This window comes from Corvus hawaiiensis, chromosome 5 (genome assembly GCF_020740725.1).
Source record: "Corvus hawaiiensis isolate bCorHaw1 chromosome 5, bCorHaw1.pri.cur, whole genome shotgun sequence".
In the NCBI taxonomy this organism is placed as follows: Eukaryota; Metazoa; Chordata; class Aves; order Passeriformes; family Corvidae; genus Corvus; species Corvus hawaiiensis.
Genome location: NC_063217.1, coordinates 64,146,078 through 64,158,415, shown reverse-complemented (window position 1 = coordinate 64,158,415; position 12,338 = coordinate 64,146,078). Strand labels below are relative to the sequence as shown.

General features: G+C 45.2%; 1 protein-coding gene across 1 annotated transcript in view; it reads right to left on the bottom strand.

The window, feature by feature from the left end:
* SETD7 (SET domain containing 7, histone lysine methyltransferase) overlaps positions 1 to 7,744 on the bottom strand; it is a 30,919-nt gene extending 23,175 nt beyond the window's left edge. Inside the window, exons 1-2 of the mRNA XM_048303687.1 lie at positions 7,635 to 7,744; positions 3,171 to 3,300 (exon numbers count right to left, since the gene is read on the bottom strand). Coding sequence (XP_048159644.1) covers positions 3,171 to 3,300; positions 7,635 to 7,674 — 170 coding nt within the window. The 5' untranslated portion in view covers positions 7,675 to 7,744. The remainder of the gene's footprint in view (positions 1 to 3,170; positions 3,301 to 7,634) is intronic.
* Positions 7,745 to 12,338: the final 4,594 nt, after the last annotated feature.

The following is a 12,338-nucleotide window of genomic DNA, read 5'->3' as shown; positions in this document are numbered from 1 at the left end:
AGAAATCAGGGTCCTTACTTAACTATAAATGATGCCACTTTCCCCTCTAATTTATCACAGATCACTGGATTTGAATTCCATTGTAGTGACAACACACACAGCGTCTACATGTAAGATTACTCTTTAAAAGAAGCAGCCACCCTCAGTTTATGTAATGAAAAACACCAAAAACCCTGTCTTGTTACCTTTAATTGCACTAGTTGAAGTTAAAACATTGCTAAATTACAACAGTGCTTCAGCCCTGGAAAGAATATATTTTCTTTTACTGTAACTCAAACTTCTATGTTTTCTCTCTTTGTGTTAAGCTCCAAACAGGGTTCAAAAGATCCACCTAATCTAATAAAATCAAAAGGATGATACCTTAAGAAAGAAGTCTATGTCCTTCAAGCTCACCTAAAAAGTCATGTTCTCTGAAACTTTTATGCTGTTCACAGTTTCTGAATTATTTCCACCCTGCTCCCCCCTTTCCTCTTTTTAAGATCTCAAAGTATGGTGTCTGCAGACAGACACAATAACTGCAACTAAGACTTGACCAGCACAAAGAGGAATAAATAGCTTCTGTGTCTTCCATAAGCAAAACATTTTTAATACAAACACTGAGCTAGCCTGTATTTCTCTGGTTTGCTTCTCAGTTGATCATACTTCTGACAACATAAATTCTACCAAAGTCAAGATTTATCAGATGTACCGTCTTCCCATTATCCACTATGCCTAGAAGGGATTGAAGATACTCCTTACCTAAAAATTAAACCAGCGACATGAATTGGGGAGGAAAATACTTACTCCAGGTATTATCCTTCCAGTTAATATTGATAGAGACTGATCCATTCATCTCTTGCTCCCTCTATATTGGAACATTGAAAACTTTTTCCCTAAAAATAACAGTTTTCAACTGTGTTCTGGGAGATGTCAATTTATAGGAAGTTCCAATTAAGGAGAAAGGGCAGCTGCAGCTCTGTGCCAAGCACAGCTCTCATGCCTGCCTTTATAGTGCAAAGTGTTTTGCAAAGTGCACTCCAGAAGCACCAGCACCAAGGAAAGTTCAAGTCCACAATCCAAAATAGGGAGTATGCCAGAGGTGAAACTTCTCTCTCTTAAAGAATATGCTGCAATTTGTTGTATTTTCTTGAATGGGGAGGAAAAAACCAACTGATATTTCATTCCAGGTTTCCATTCCCTTAAATAATCAACAGGCAGGGGGCAGCTATTCCAGCAAATGGAAAAATTTCCTTGACCAAACAAGGCAGCCAGGCAGCCAGTCCTATTCCCCAACACTCAAAAAATGAGAATGCTTACACTGCAGCCAGTCCTATATTTGACAGGACTCAGCTGCTCCCCAACAACAGAGCTACCGCAGTACAGCTGTCAGCCTTTGCCCAGCAGTCTGCAAGGGTAACACACCCAGGAGTGCTGAAACCAGCTAGCTTACTGCACAGGATTCTGCAAAGGGAGAGCTGTTTTGAGACATTTTGGATATTTATTGCTCATCTTCATGAGCACTCAGCCTTGCCCATGGCACAGTTAATGGAAATAGCACGTCCTGTTTTATGCCAGGTCATGCTTACGACACATCATGATTCCTGAACCATCCATTTCAGAAAGCAACTTAGTCTTTCTAGCTGGGCATAGCTAGATAAATGACATCTTCAGTAATTAGTTACTGTTCAGATAAGGCTCCTTTAGCTAAATTAAAACATATAATAGTTAATGAAAATATCCCATTTTCCAAAAACACATTGCAGACTATTTTTGCATATTTTCATTCTGCTAGTTCCTGAAGTCATCAGTAGCCAACTGTTCCAGTTTCTCAAGGGTTATGAAGAAAAAAAAAGAAAAAAGAGAAGAGTTGGCAACACTTAAGCAGTACAGAAAAGACTCACCAGCAACCTGACTCTTCCCACTAAACGCCGCATGTACCCTGGATTACATGGAGGAACAGCCCTACAATCAAAATAGCAGCTCCTCAGTTCCTCTGACTGTACAATCAGCAACTACTCTGTTGAGACCATCTACCAGCACAGAAACATTATGTACATGTGTCCATAAACACGCTGTCTGACAACATCGAAATCCCAAAACTATTTTAGAGAAGTCAGCTGCTGGGCAGTACTGATTTTCAGTTACTCAGAGAAGATTTAATAAGGCCATTACCAACAACAGTGAGGATTTTTCTTCATCCAAGCTTAGAAGCCTGATCACTTTCTGCATAACTGAATAAACGTATTATCTTTCTCATGAAAAAAATCCCACAATCCCCAGTATGAAGCAAGTGCAAAGGCAAGTACAGACAAGGAGCTGACTCACTGAGACAGCACAATTCCTCTGCTCCTGCTCAGAATTTTGCTGAGCAGGAAGAGAGTACACCCGGCACGACTGTCAGTTTAACAGCTGCTATTCATAGTGTGACCAACAGCTGCAAAACCATGAAGAATCGTGTCATTTTATACATCTGCTGCTCCCTCGGAGGAAATTCTGAGCAACTGCAGACAGGAATGCTGCAGTGGTGGTGGGGGGAAGACTTACAAGGTGCTCATAATGAACATCAGAGAAGAAAACACATGCATAGGCACAGACTAGCCTGATTTCACTGTCACAATTGCCAGTGAAAAGAGGGGAAATAATAGGGGCTTTTCTGAAAGTAAAACAGGCCACAAGAGGATTAACTAGAGTTGCTAACAAACCTGTATTTAACTTAATCCATTAACTGATAAACAATTTGACAAAGCAGAGGGCAACCCTCTCTGTCAAAGTCCTATGTCTGTGTGTGAGGGCCAGCAAGGGGAGCTCCTGGGCCAGTTGCACTCTCTGTGTAGCTCTATAAGGCAAAGAGCTCCACCTGCAGTTAAGAACTTTGATGTCCAAGTCATTGTCAGCATGGTTTTCAATAGTTTTGACCACCTCCCATTTCTTACGATTTCTAATCAGCTCATAACTTTACAGTGTTAAAAGAGCTCACACCACTGCATTATCCCTCCAGGAAACAACTGCAGGCACTTCATTACATAAAAAGCTGCCACAGGAATGGCTACAGCAGCAGCAAACTTTTCAGCTACAGTTTTTAATGAGAAATCTTATCCAGAAACTCAGCAGCATACAATCAATGTAGATTAGTTTTGCATCTCTACAAGCAGAAGGAAGAATACAGAAGAAAAATCAGAGTCAGAATGTACCTTCCATCAAAAAAGAAGAATTTGCCCCGGCCATTCTTTTCTCCATGCACAAAGTTTCCTTCAAATCTGTCTGTCGATGAATAGGTTACTGTACAGAATCCATGTGGCAGCCCATCGTCATCTAGATGCCCTGAAATAAAATCCAAACAAAGAGCAACAGAACACAGTAATTATTATACACGATTTCAAACCTGCTCTCATTACGTAGCTGCTTGAAATGCAGTAGCTCCCTAGTACAAAACAGTAATTCAGATCATTGCTGTTAGGAACGGTGATCAGAGATTCTGTACAACTGAAGTTTGTACTAGTGTAACACATAGCTTAAAATAAAAATAAAAGGATAAAAGAAAAGGGATGAGAGACAGGAGAGAGAAGAGAATAATAAGCAAAACTTGTTTCTGAAAGAAACAAGGTTTATATTATTTTAACTTGTATTAATATACATCTTCAAAAGTATAATAATTCTTTATCAAAACATGCCTTTATTGGTGAGAACAGGATAACAAAAGGTTTGATTTTTTTCTTTTGATAAACACAGGCCTTATGATAATGTGGGTGTGCCACCCTGCAGCCATATCCACAGGAATTTAAAGAAATAAAAGTATGTAATATGCATAATGCTGTGCCCCTGCAATATGTCAGTCAACTTGGTATTTAATATTTTAAAGGCTGTTCTCCAGTGCCTTTCCCATGTATTAACTTTATATCCTGCTCCCACCCATAGCTGATACAGTTTTCTCTCTTATAGCTGTTGCACAGGGGGAAAGCAGAGACAACACACTTGGATCCTCACCTGCATGGTTTGTGTTTTACTGAATATAACTGGTCAATTCTACTAAGTTAAAGCATAAGAAGGCTCCTATTGCATCTCTAACTGCCTCTTCAAAGCCAAAGGAAAATGACAGAGAAGTGTTTTAAACGATGGTTATTGCAGGGCTGCTCTCAGCACAGGGACACACCTGGGCAGGTGCTCCCACAGCGACATTTTACCACATATAAATTTTGCATGAAAACTGTCAAATAAAGAACAGCTAACCTATATTTACATTCTTCCATGCTTCTAACTAAAATATTACCTCTGATTCCCCCAGTTCCCTGGTGACGCATACACAGTCTATTAGAGATCAGTGACAGTATATGCATCCACTTCTTCAGGCTTTGGGTCAAGCTCTTCCCTGACCAAATTTGCCCTAAACTGAAAAGGTTCATCACACATACGGAAAGGCAGAAACAAACTTCAGTGTGAGTGGGACTGAATTACAGCCCAGGCTGATGCAGGCAACAAGAGGCACTTCAGTACTACCAGATCTTGAGTCCTGTGCCCAGAGAGGGAACAAGCTGTGCCAGATTTCATTGAGTATGGAAATGCACCTAGAAAGGTGTACAGGAGAAAATAACAGTGAGGAATCTGAACTCATCCAAGAGCCAGGATTCCCTCCCTCACCTTTCTCTTGCATGCTCCACAGTTTCTCTTGCACCTGCACATGACTGTACTCTCACTTCAAGTCCCTAGTCCAAATGAGATTGAAAACAGTTAAAAGCTTAAGAAATTAGTAAAACCCATCAAGGCACTGCTTATCAGTTCAAAGTGAGAGAAAATAAGAGTAAAAAGAGAGAGCAAAAGGTGGAAGGAAAAAATCGCTATCACTAAAGGCTTTTAATTATTTTGAGGAGGAACCCTTTAAACAGAAGCTGTTTGTTCCAAAGAGAAGAAAGGCTTTTTTCCCTCCCATTCTGTCAGGACACCCATTTTTGTACAAAGGACAAGTTTTAGCTACATTGAACCACTTATTATTAATGGTTAAATATTAATAACCAATGAATTAATGACCAATTTAACTAAAGGTCAGTAACATTTCTGATGTGGACATCTCTTTTAGACCAAAAACTCTGTCAACATTTATAGTTCTAATTAAAAGCCTTTTTAATTAAAAGTTTTATCAATATAGGAAGGGTACACTGCTGTAAGTTAACAAACCCTAAACAATACAGTACCAGGTTCCCCCTCACTACAGTGGCAAAACTTTTATAAAACACTTGGATTTAAAAAATACACTGATAATATTGGTACATTCTAATATTAAAAAAAAAAATACCCAAAGCAATAACAACAAAAAACCCTTGCAACTTTGTTCTCTGTGACTATTCAGCTTTGTCAAGATTTTGCTGGAATGCAAAGCCCAACACAAAAGCTGCCATGCTTGTACGCAGAACACATCAGGACTTCTGCTCAGCAGGATACAGACTACCTCAGAGATTTAAATGGTCAACTTTGATCCAATGGCGTCTATACAGGGTCTTAAGCTCAGCCACAATACAAAGAATCCAATTATTTTAATGTGCTAGAAGTTTCCCCTTATTTAAAAAAAAAATGGAACCATCCCCCCACCACTGCAACAAAACAAGAAACACAGTCTCTCTTAGCCAACAACATGGGGAAAAAAAGCAATTTCAAGTTTCATAACATAAATACAACTTTTTTTCTGTATGGCTGAGGCGTTCGGCTTTAATTCTGTTTTAGAATTGTAGACTGTAATTCTGATTAAGTCAATGGAAAAAATCCTCATCATTTCATGGGGAGTGTGTTCCACTTTCCTTTCTCACCACTCTCCTCCATTTGCGAAAAATAAAACCCAAAACATCTAACCATATTTTGTAAAACCTCACTTTTGTTGCTTCATTAAGGGTCTCCCAAGATTTCCTCTTAAGCTCAAAAAATGAACTTTTCAAGAAAAGGAATTACCCTAATAGGGGCTAGTTCACAATGGCGTCACTTACTGAAACCACTGATGTACACAAATAAAAAATAAAAGCCCTTTACTGTCAGTATCACTATTACTTAACAGATGACATACAGGATGCATCATCAGTAAAAGATTCTGTCCACAAAGATGCCAGATGGATGTTTGGGAGATAACAACAATAAATCAAACTCCCCCCTACAAAAATAAAAGTGATGATTTCTATGATATTTCTAACTTCCTTTGGGTAAGTGCAAAACCCTATTCAGCCCCAAAGAGCACCCTCCTTCTGTCTTGCTCAGAAAAACACACACATTCATATACACTGCTGAACAAAAGATGCTTTAAAAAATTGTTTCCTTAGCCCATGGAAATGCCAAACAAATCCAGGATACAGCAGAACACTTTTATCTGTGATATGAGCATGAAAACTATAACTCCTTGCCCCAGACAACTGTAATCCACACATTCGAGGAGTGGGGACAAAAGGGAGTGGAAAACCACATCTGTTAAGGCACAGGACACATCTCATTCATAGGAGAGCCTCGCTCCCATCACACCCATGTTCTACACAACAAAGCTTCTCTTTCTGCTCCGACACTACACACCTAGACAATAAATCCAGCTCCGAGCAGCAGCTATTCAGCTCGCATCTGTGGTCAGACTAAGCTGCCGTGCTAGACACCTTCTCTGGAGCAACTAGGTCTGAGGCCTAATCCTTCTGCCACAGGAGACTCACGGCTCACGGCGAACATGGGCATTACCTGCATCTTAGATACCTCCTTACTCCCTGTCCCAACTGCTGAACAGCTTAGATTGCTATTCCAGGCAGGACCACGGTCTCTCTGCGAGGAACCTTTGGGTTCTTTCCCACAGAGATGCTGTGCTTTGTTTCCCTGCTCCCAGACGCCTCACGGGACGACAGCGTGCTGGGGAGCTCCATCCCTGCCTGCTAAGGCTTCCATCAGCAATTCACTTCCTGAGGGCATTTGCCTCTGGGTTTAAAACTCTACAAGGGTTAGTTATCCACACATGAGAAGTGAACTGCACACACACGGTGTATATTAGCTCTAAGGTGGCCCGCTCCACTCCCATACGGATGGCTCCAGCTCTGATGCCCATAGATATGGCAACAGTATCTTTTTGGAGTTACTCTTTCTTTTCCCTTCACCATTTGCACGTATGTGACTGCACGTCTGTCCCTGGGCTTTCCCCAAGGGCGGGCATCCCCATGTCCCTCAACCGCCGGGGGAAGAACCGGGCACCGGCCCCATGTCCCTCAGCCGCCGGGGGAAGAACCGGGCACCGGCCGCACCGCCCGGGGAGTGCGGGCTGCAGGCCACCGCCCGCATGGGGGCACAGCAGCGGCAGAAAACCACGGTCACGAGTTATTTTTGACAATAACTGCTGAGCAGCCGCCATCCCCGCGTCCGGGGTGCGGAGCCCCCCGCTGTGGCCGGAACACTCGGCGGCAGAAGGCACCCAAAGCGCCCGCCCGGTACTGGCGCCAGCGTGGCCCCGGCTCCCCCCGGCCCCGCCGCCGGACAAACTCCGCCACGTGCGCGGCCTCGGCCCGTCCGTTGCATAAGCTCGCTGATGTCATGCGCTGCCGCCCGACCCCGGGCGCCCAGCTCCGGCCGCCGCCACCGCCCCGCATCCCCATAGCTCCTGCAGCAGCGCGCGGCGCCGGCGAGCCCCGCTCCCCAAGCCGCGGGACACGCACCTTCCACGATCTCCTCCAACGTCTCCTCGTCGCTGTCCATAGCGGCGGCGACGGGCGCGGGCGAGGCGCAGCCGCGGTACCCCAGGCAGGCGCGCGCGCGGTCTACGCCCCGCCTCCGCCATACTCCCGGGGGAGGGGTCTCGTCCTCGCCCCGCCCTGAGGGCGTATCCGAGCGCGGCCCCGGTGGCCGACGGGGGGACACGGGGGTGTGGTGATCCTGCCCCTCAGGATAATGGAGTGGGGAGCTCCGCGGTGGGCTGGGGCTGGTTCCGTGTCCCCACATATGGCACCGAGGGCACGAGAACGCCAGCCCACTGAGCGCTAGTCCTCCAGCGCATTCCGTGCTGTCTATCCTTCGGCCCGGTGACCCCGACTGGCGTTGCTGCAGTTCACCTCACAAAGCCGTCCTCGTTGAGGGTCCCTAGCAGCGCCAGGACACCCCTTCTCCCTTCCCACACCATGGACCGCTGACCTTCTGCTCTTACCACAGAATCACAGAATCACGGAATATGCGGAGTTGGAAGGGATCCATCAGGATCATCGAGTCCAAGTCCTGGCCCTGCACAGCAGCATCCCAAAGAATCCCTCTCTGTGCTTAAGAGCACTGTACAAACACTTCTTGAACTCTGTCGGGCTTGGTGCTGTGACACTTCCCTGGGGAGCCTGTTCAACCTGCTCAACTGCTTTGGGTGAAGAACCTTGTCCTGATATCCAACCTAAACCTTCCCTGACACAGCTTCAGGCTGTTTCCTCGAGTCCTGTCACTGGTCAGGAGAGTGAAGAGATCAGTGCCTGCCCCTCCACTTCCCCTCGTGAGGATGTGGAAGACCACACTGAGGTCTCCCCTCAGTCTTCTCCAGGCTGGACAGACCAAGTGACCTCAGCCACTCCTCACAGACCTTTCCCTCAAGGCCCTTCACCATCTTTGTGGCCCTCCTTTGGACCCTCTCCAATGGCTTAATGTCTTTTTTATATTGTGGCACCCAAAACTGCTCCCAGCGCTGGAGGTGAGGCCGCCCCAGTGCAGAGCAGAGCGGGACAATCCCCTCTCTTGCCCAGCTGTCGATGCTGTGCCTGATGCCCCCAGGACACAGCTGGCCCTCTTGGCTGCCAGGGCACCGCTGACTCACATTCAACTTTCCATCAGCCAGGACCCCCAGGTCCCTTTGCACAGCGCTGCTCTCCAGCCTCTCATTCCCCAGTATGTCTGTACATCCCGGGTTGCCCCATCCCAGGTGCAGAATCTGGCCCTTCACTTGTTAAACTTCCTACAATTGATGATTGCTCATCTCTCTAATTTGTTGAGGTCTCTCTGCAGGGCTTCTCTGCCCTTGAGGGAGTTGACAACTCCTCCCAATTTACTGTCATCAGCAAATTTACTTAGTATTCCTTTGAGTTCTGCATCCAGGTCATTAATGAAGACGTTGAAGAGCACAGGACCAAGGATGGAGTCCTGCAGAACCCCACTAGTCACTGGACACCAGCCTGATGTCACCCCATTCCCTATAACCCTTTCTGCCCGACCCGTAAGCCAGTTGCTCACCCATCACATAACACAGTTATCTAGCTGTGTGCTGGACATTTTGTCCCGAAGGATATTGTGAGAGACTGTATCAAAAGAATGGCGCAAGTCCAAAAAGGTTATGTCTACTGGCTTTCCTAGATCAACTAGGCAGGTTACCCTGTTGTAGAAGGAAATCGTGTTGGACAAGCAGGACTTCCCCCTCATGGCGCTAAAGGATTTAATTCACAAAACACACAGAATCACACTCTTGGATCTCAGTGTTGCAGGAAGGGTGACAGCCCCAAGCAGAGGGTGCAATTTTGAGGTCTTCCCCAGGGGATGTAAGGATGGTGCTTTGTCACCACCATGTCTCAGTGTACTGCAGGGACCTTCCTCTCCACCACAGCTCGACAATATGCAGGGATCACCTTAAAGGAAAGACAGAGTGTTTCTAGGTCTTCCAGACAGCTGTCTTGGGAGCACAGGAGGTGTCTCCATCCTACTGGAGGTGACCTAGACAGTCGGGGCTCTGTGAGGAGAGACTGATGGAATGAGGCTTCTTCAGCCTAGAGAAGAGACAGCTTCAGGGGGACCCAGCAGCAGCCCAGCAGCACTTACAGCAGTGCTACCTTGAAAACAGGTTCTTCACAGTGCTCCACAGGGAGGACAAAAGACAATGGGCATGACTGAAAACATGACATAAGACATGACATATGGAGAAATTTGCTCCCTCTGAGAACAGCCAAGCAGTGCAGCAGATTGTCCAGAAAGGTTCTGCAGTCTCCATCCTTGGGGGCATTTAAAGACTGACCTATTAAAACCTCAGCAGCCTGACCTGACCTCAGAGCTGCCCCTGCTGTGAGCAGCAGGCTGTAGTAGGGATCTCTGGGGGTCCCTTCCCACCTGAAGTCTCAGTAAGTCTACGCTGAGTCAGCCACATGCTGCCAGGCAGTGCTGCTTAAGGCAGGGACAGCATCCCACCAGGAAAACAGGACAGCTACAATTTAACAAAACTAAATAATTAGATATGTCTGCAGAGAGAGAATTTGGAAATCTTTGAACAATAGGATAATGAGGTTAGTATTTCACCTAATTGACATGAGAACTTATTAATCTTGACAGTTTTGGGAAGGATTTGATTTTTACAGGAAGCTTGAGCAGAACAGAAGGGCTTGCCTCTGTATCATAGGTGGTTAATTTAACTAAAGGACTGTCAGTTTTGCTGTTTAGGAGAGACGATTATAGTTTAAAGCCCACATACTTAAAAAAATTCTGATCTCAACCCTCCGAAAAGGAAAGAGTAAATATTGAGCACAGTAGGAACCCCTATGCAAAGTACCTGTTTTGTTTCACTAATTGTGAGTCCTTGAAGAGACTAATTCATAATCAGCACATACATAGTGTTGGAGTTATCAAAGGTGATGTGCTTAAGCTGTGAACATACCTAGTAGTCAGAAAGGAGATGAGGCTGTGGGGCTGGAGCTGGAACATGTAGTAGGTACCCCTTTTACTGAAAGATAACAAGAGTTCAGGGAATACAACAGAAAGCAAGGAAAAGGGCATGCTGTGACTTACATACACAAAGTGCAAATCAACAGGACCTTTAAACATGGTAGTACAGTGAGTACTCATCAGGATATGAGGCAGCAGCATTCAGACTAAAAGCACACCTTTGGGCCAAAATTGCACAGTAAAAATACTAAAGTTACAAGTTCTCCAAATATAAGAAATCCCCCTCCAGCTGCAATGTGCCCAGCTCTGTGCACAAGGTCTTCTGCCTTTATCTGCATAACCGCATACTCTTCTTTCACAGGGCCCATGCCTTGCTCTATGATTACAGTGCTGCCTTCTGCCCTGATCATTCCACATACAGCCTCAGGCCTTGCTTATTTTATTTCCTACCCTCCCACTGCATACAAGGGTGACAGTGGTGAGAGCTTCTGCGTTTCCCTCTCTATGGCACCCAGCTTCCTCCCACATTAATTAATATATTTTTGCAGCAGTGATGGCACTAGGCATGTTATCCTGTCTGCAGCAGGAGAACTAAAAGGCTCGGGCTGAAGCTATTAAAGTGTCTGGCAAATATCAAGTGCCGGATTGTTGTCAAGAGCTCTTAGCATTACACAGTGTCTCACATGTTCAAAGTGTAATTTGCATTAACTTCAAATGCAGCTCTAAGAACAGCAGAGCAACCCTAAATGAAAATGCTGATAAACACACTGTTTTAGCATTTCATGTTGAATATTAAGAAGTGGGGGAAAGTTTAACATCAAACTAGGAAAAGCCCACCCACTCATTACCCAAAGCCAGGCTGCTGCAGGAGAGCTCAGCCATCTGCTGAGCTATTCCCCAGTGCTCCTTGTGGAGTGGAATAGAAGTGGCCATCAGCTGCCAACAGTTTGGTTCAGCCGGTGTGTCCACCTTGGGAGCAATCCCTAGCAAACTCTTAGTAGGCTGCAGTGTTTAAGGGTCTCATCAGTTTAGACTTGGCAGACTGCAGAGGCACCTCTAGGCTGGTGTTTAGCTTTATTAACTGTCTAAACAGGCAAGCAGACGTGTTGGGGCTCACAGTGTATCTTCATATCACTAGGCATTGTTCAAGCTTCTTCCAGCTACTAAGACTGGTTGCCTCTTTTATTTTCATCTAAGCAGGGGCTTGATGCTGGCTTGCTCTCCTTAAATGTTAACTCCGCATCCAACAGTCTAATGGTATTATTGTTTATACAATCCCTTGCCTTCCCTATTATTTAATGCCAACCTCTGGGAGGAAAAAAATACCCTAAATCTCCCTGCACTACTCTGACTTTGATAACAATCCTTTAGCAACAAGCTCATAATGAAAGACAGCAGCAAAACACACAGAATAATGTGGTGAGACTGGACATGCAATTTCTGTTCCTTTACTTCCTTTGTATTTCAGTTTGGAAGAGCATTCTCTTTAAACATAAGTTCAAAAGATTGCTAAATACAACAACAAAAAGTATCACAGTGAATCCCAGCTGTGCTCCTAAGGTTACGGAATTAATGCAGGAACTGGTAGCACCAGGACACTGTCACTCATGGGGAGGAGATGGTTGGGCAAGGTGTGACTGTTTTCCAAACGGCTGTTGGAGCTGCTTGCTCAAAGCAACTAGAGGATCCAGAGATTTGGTATCTCTGACATTTGGGAAGATTTTTGCTGGTTTTAAATCAACAAGACA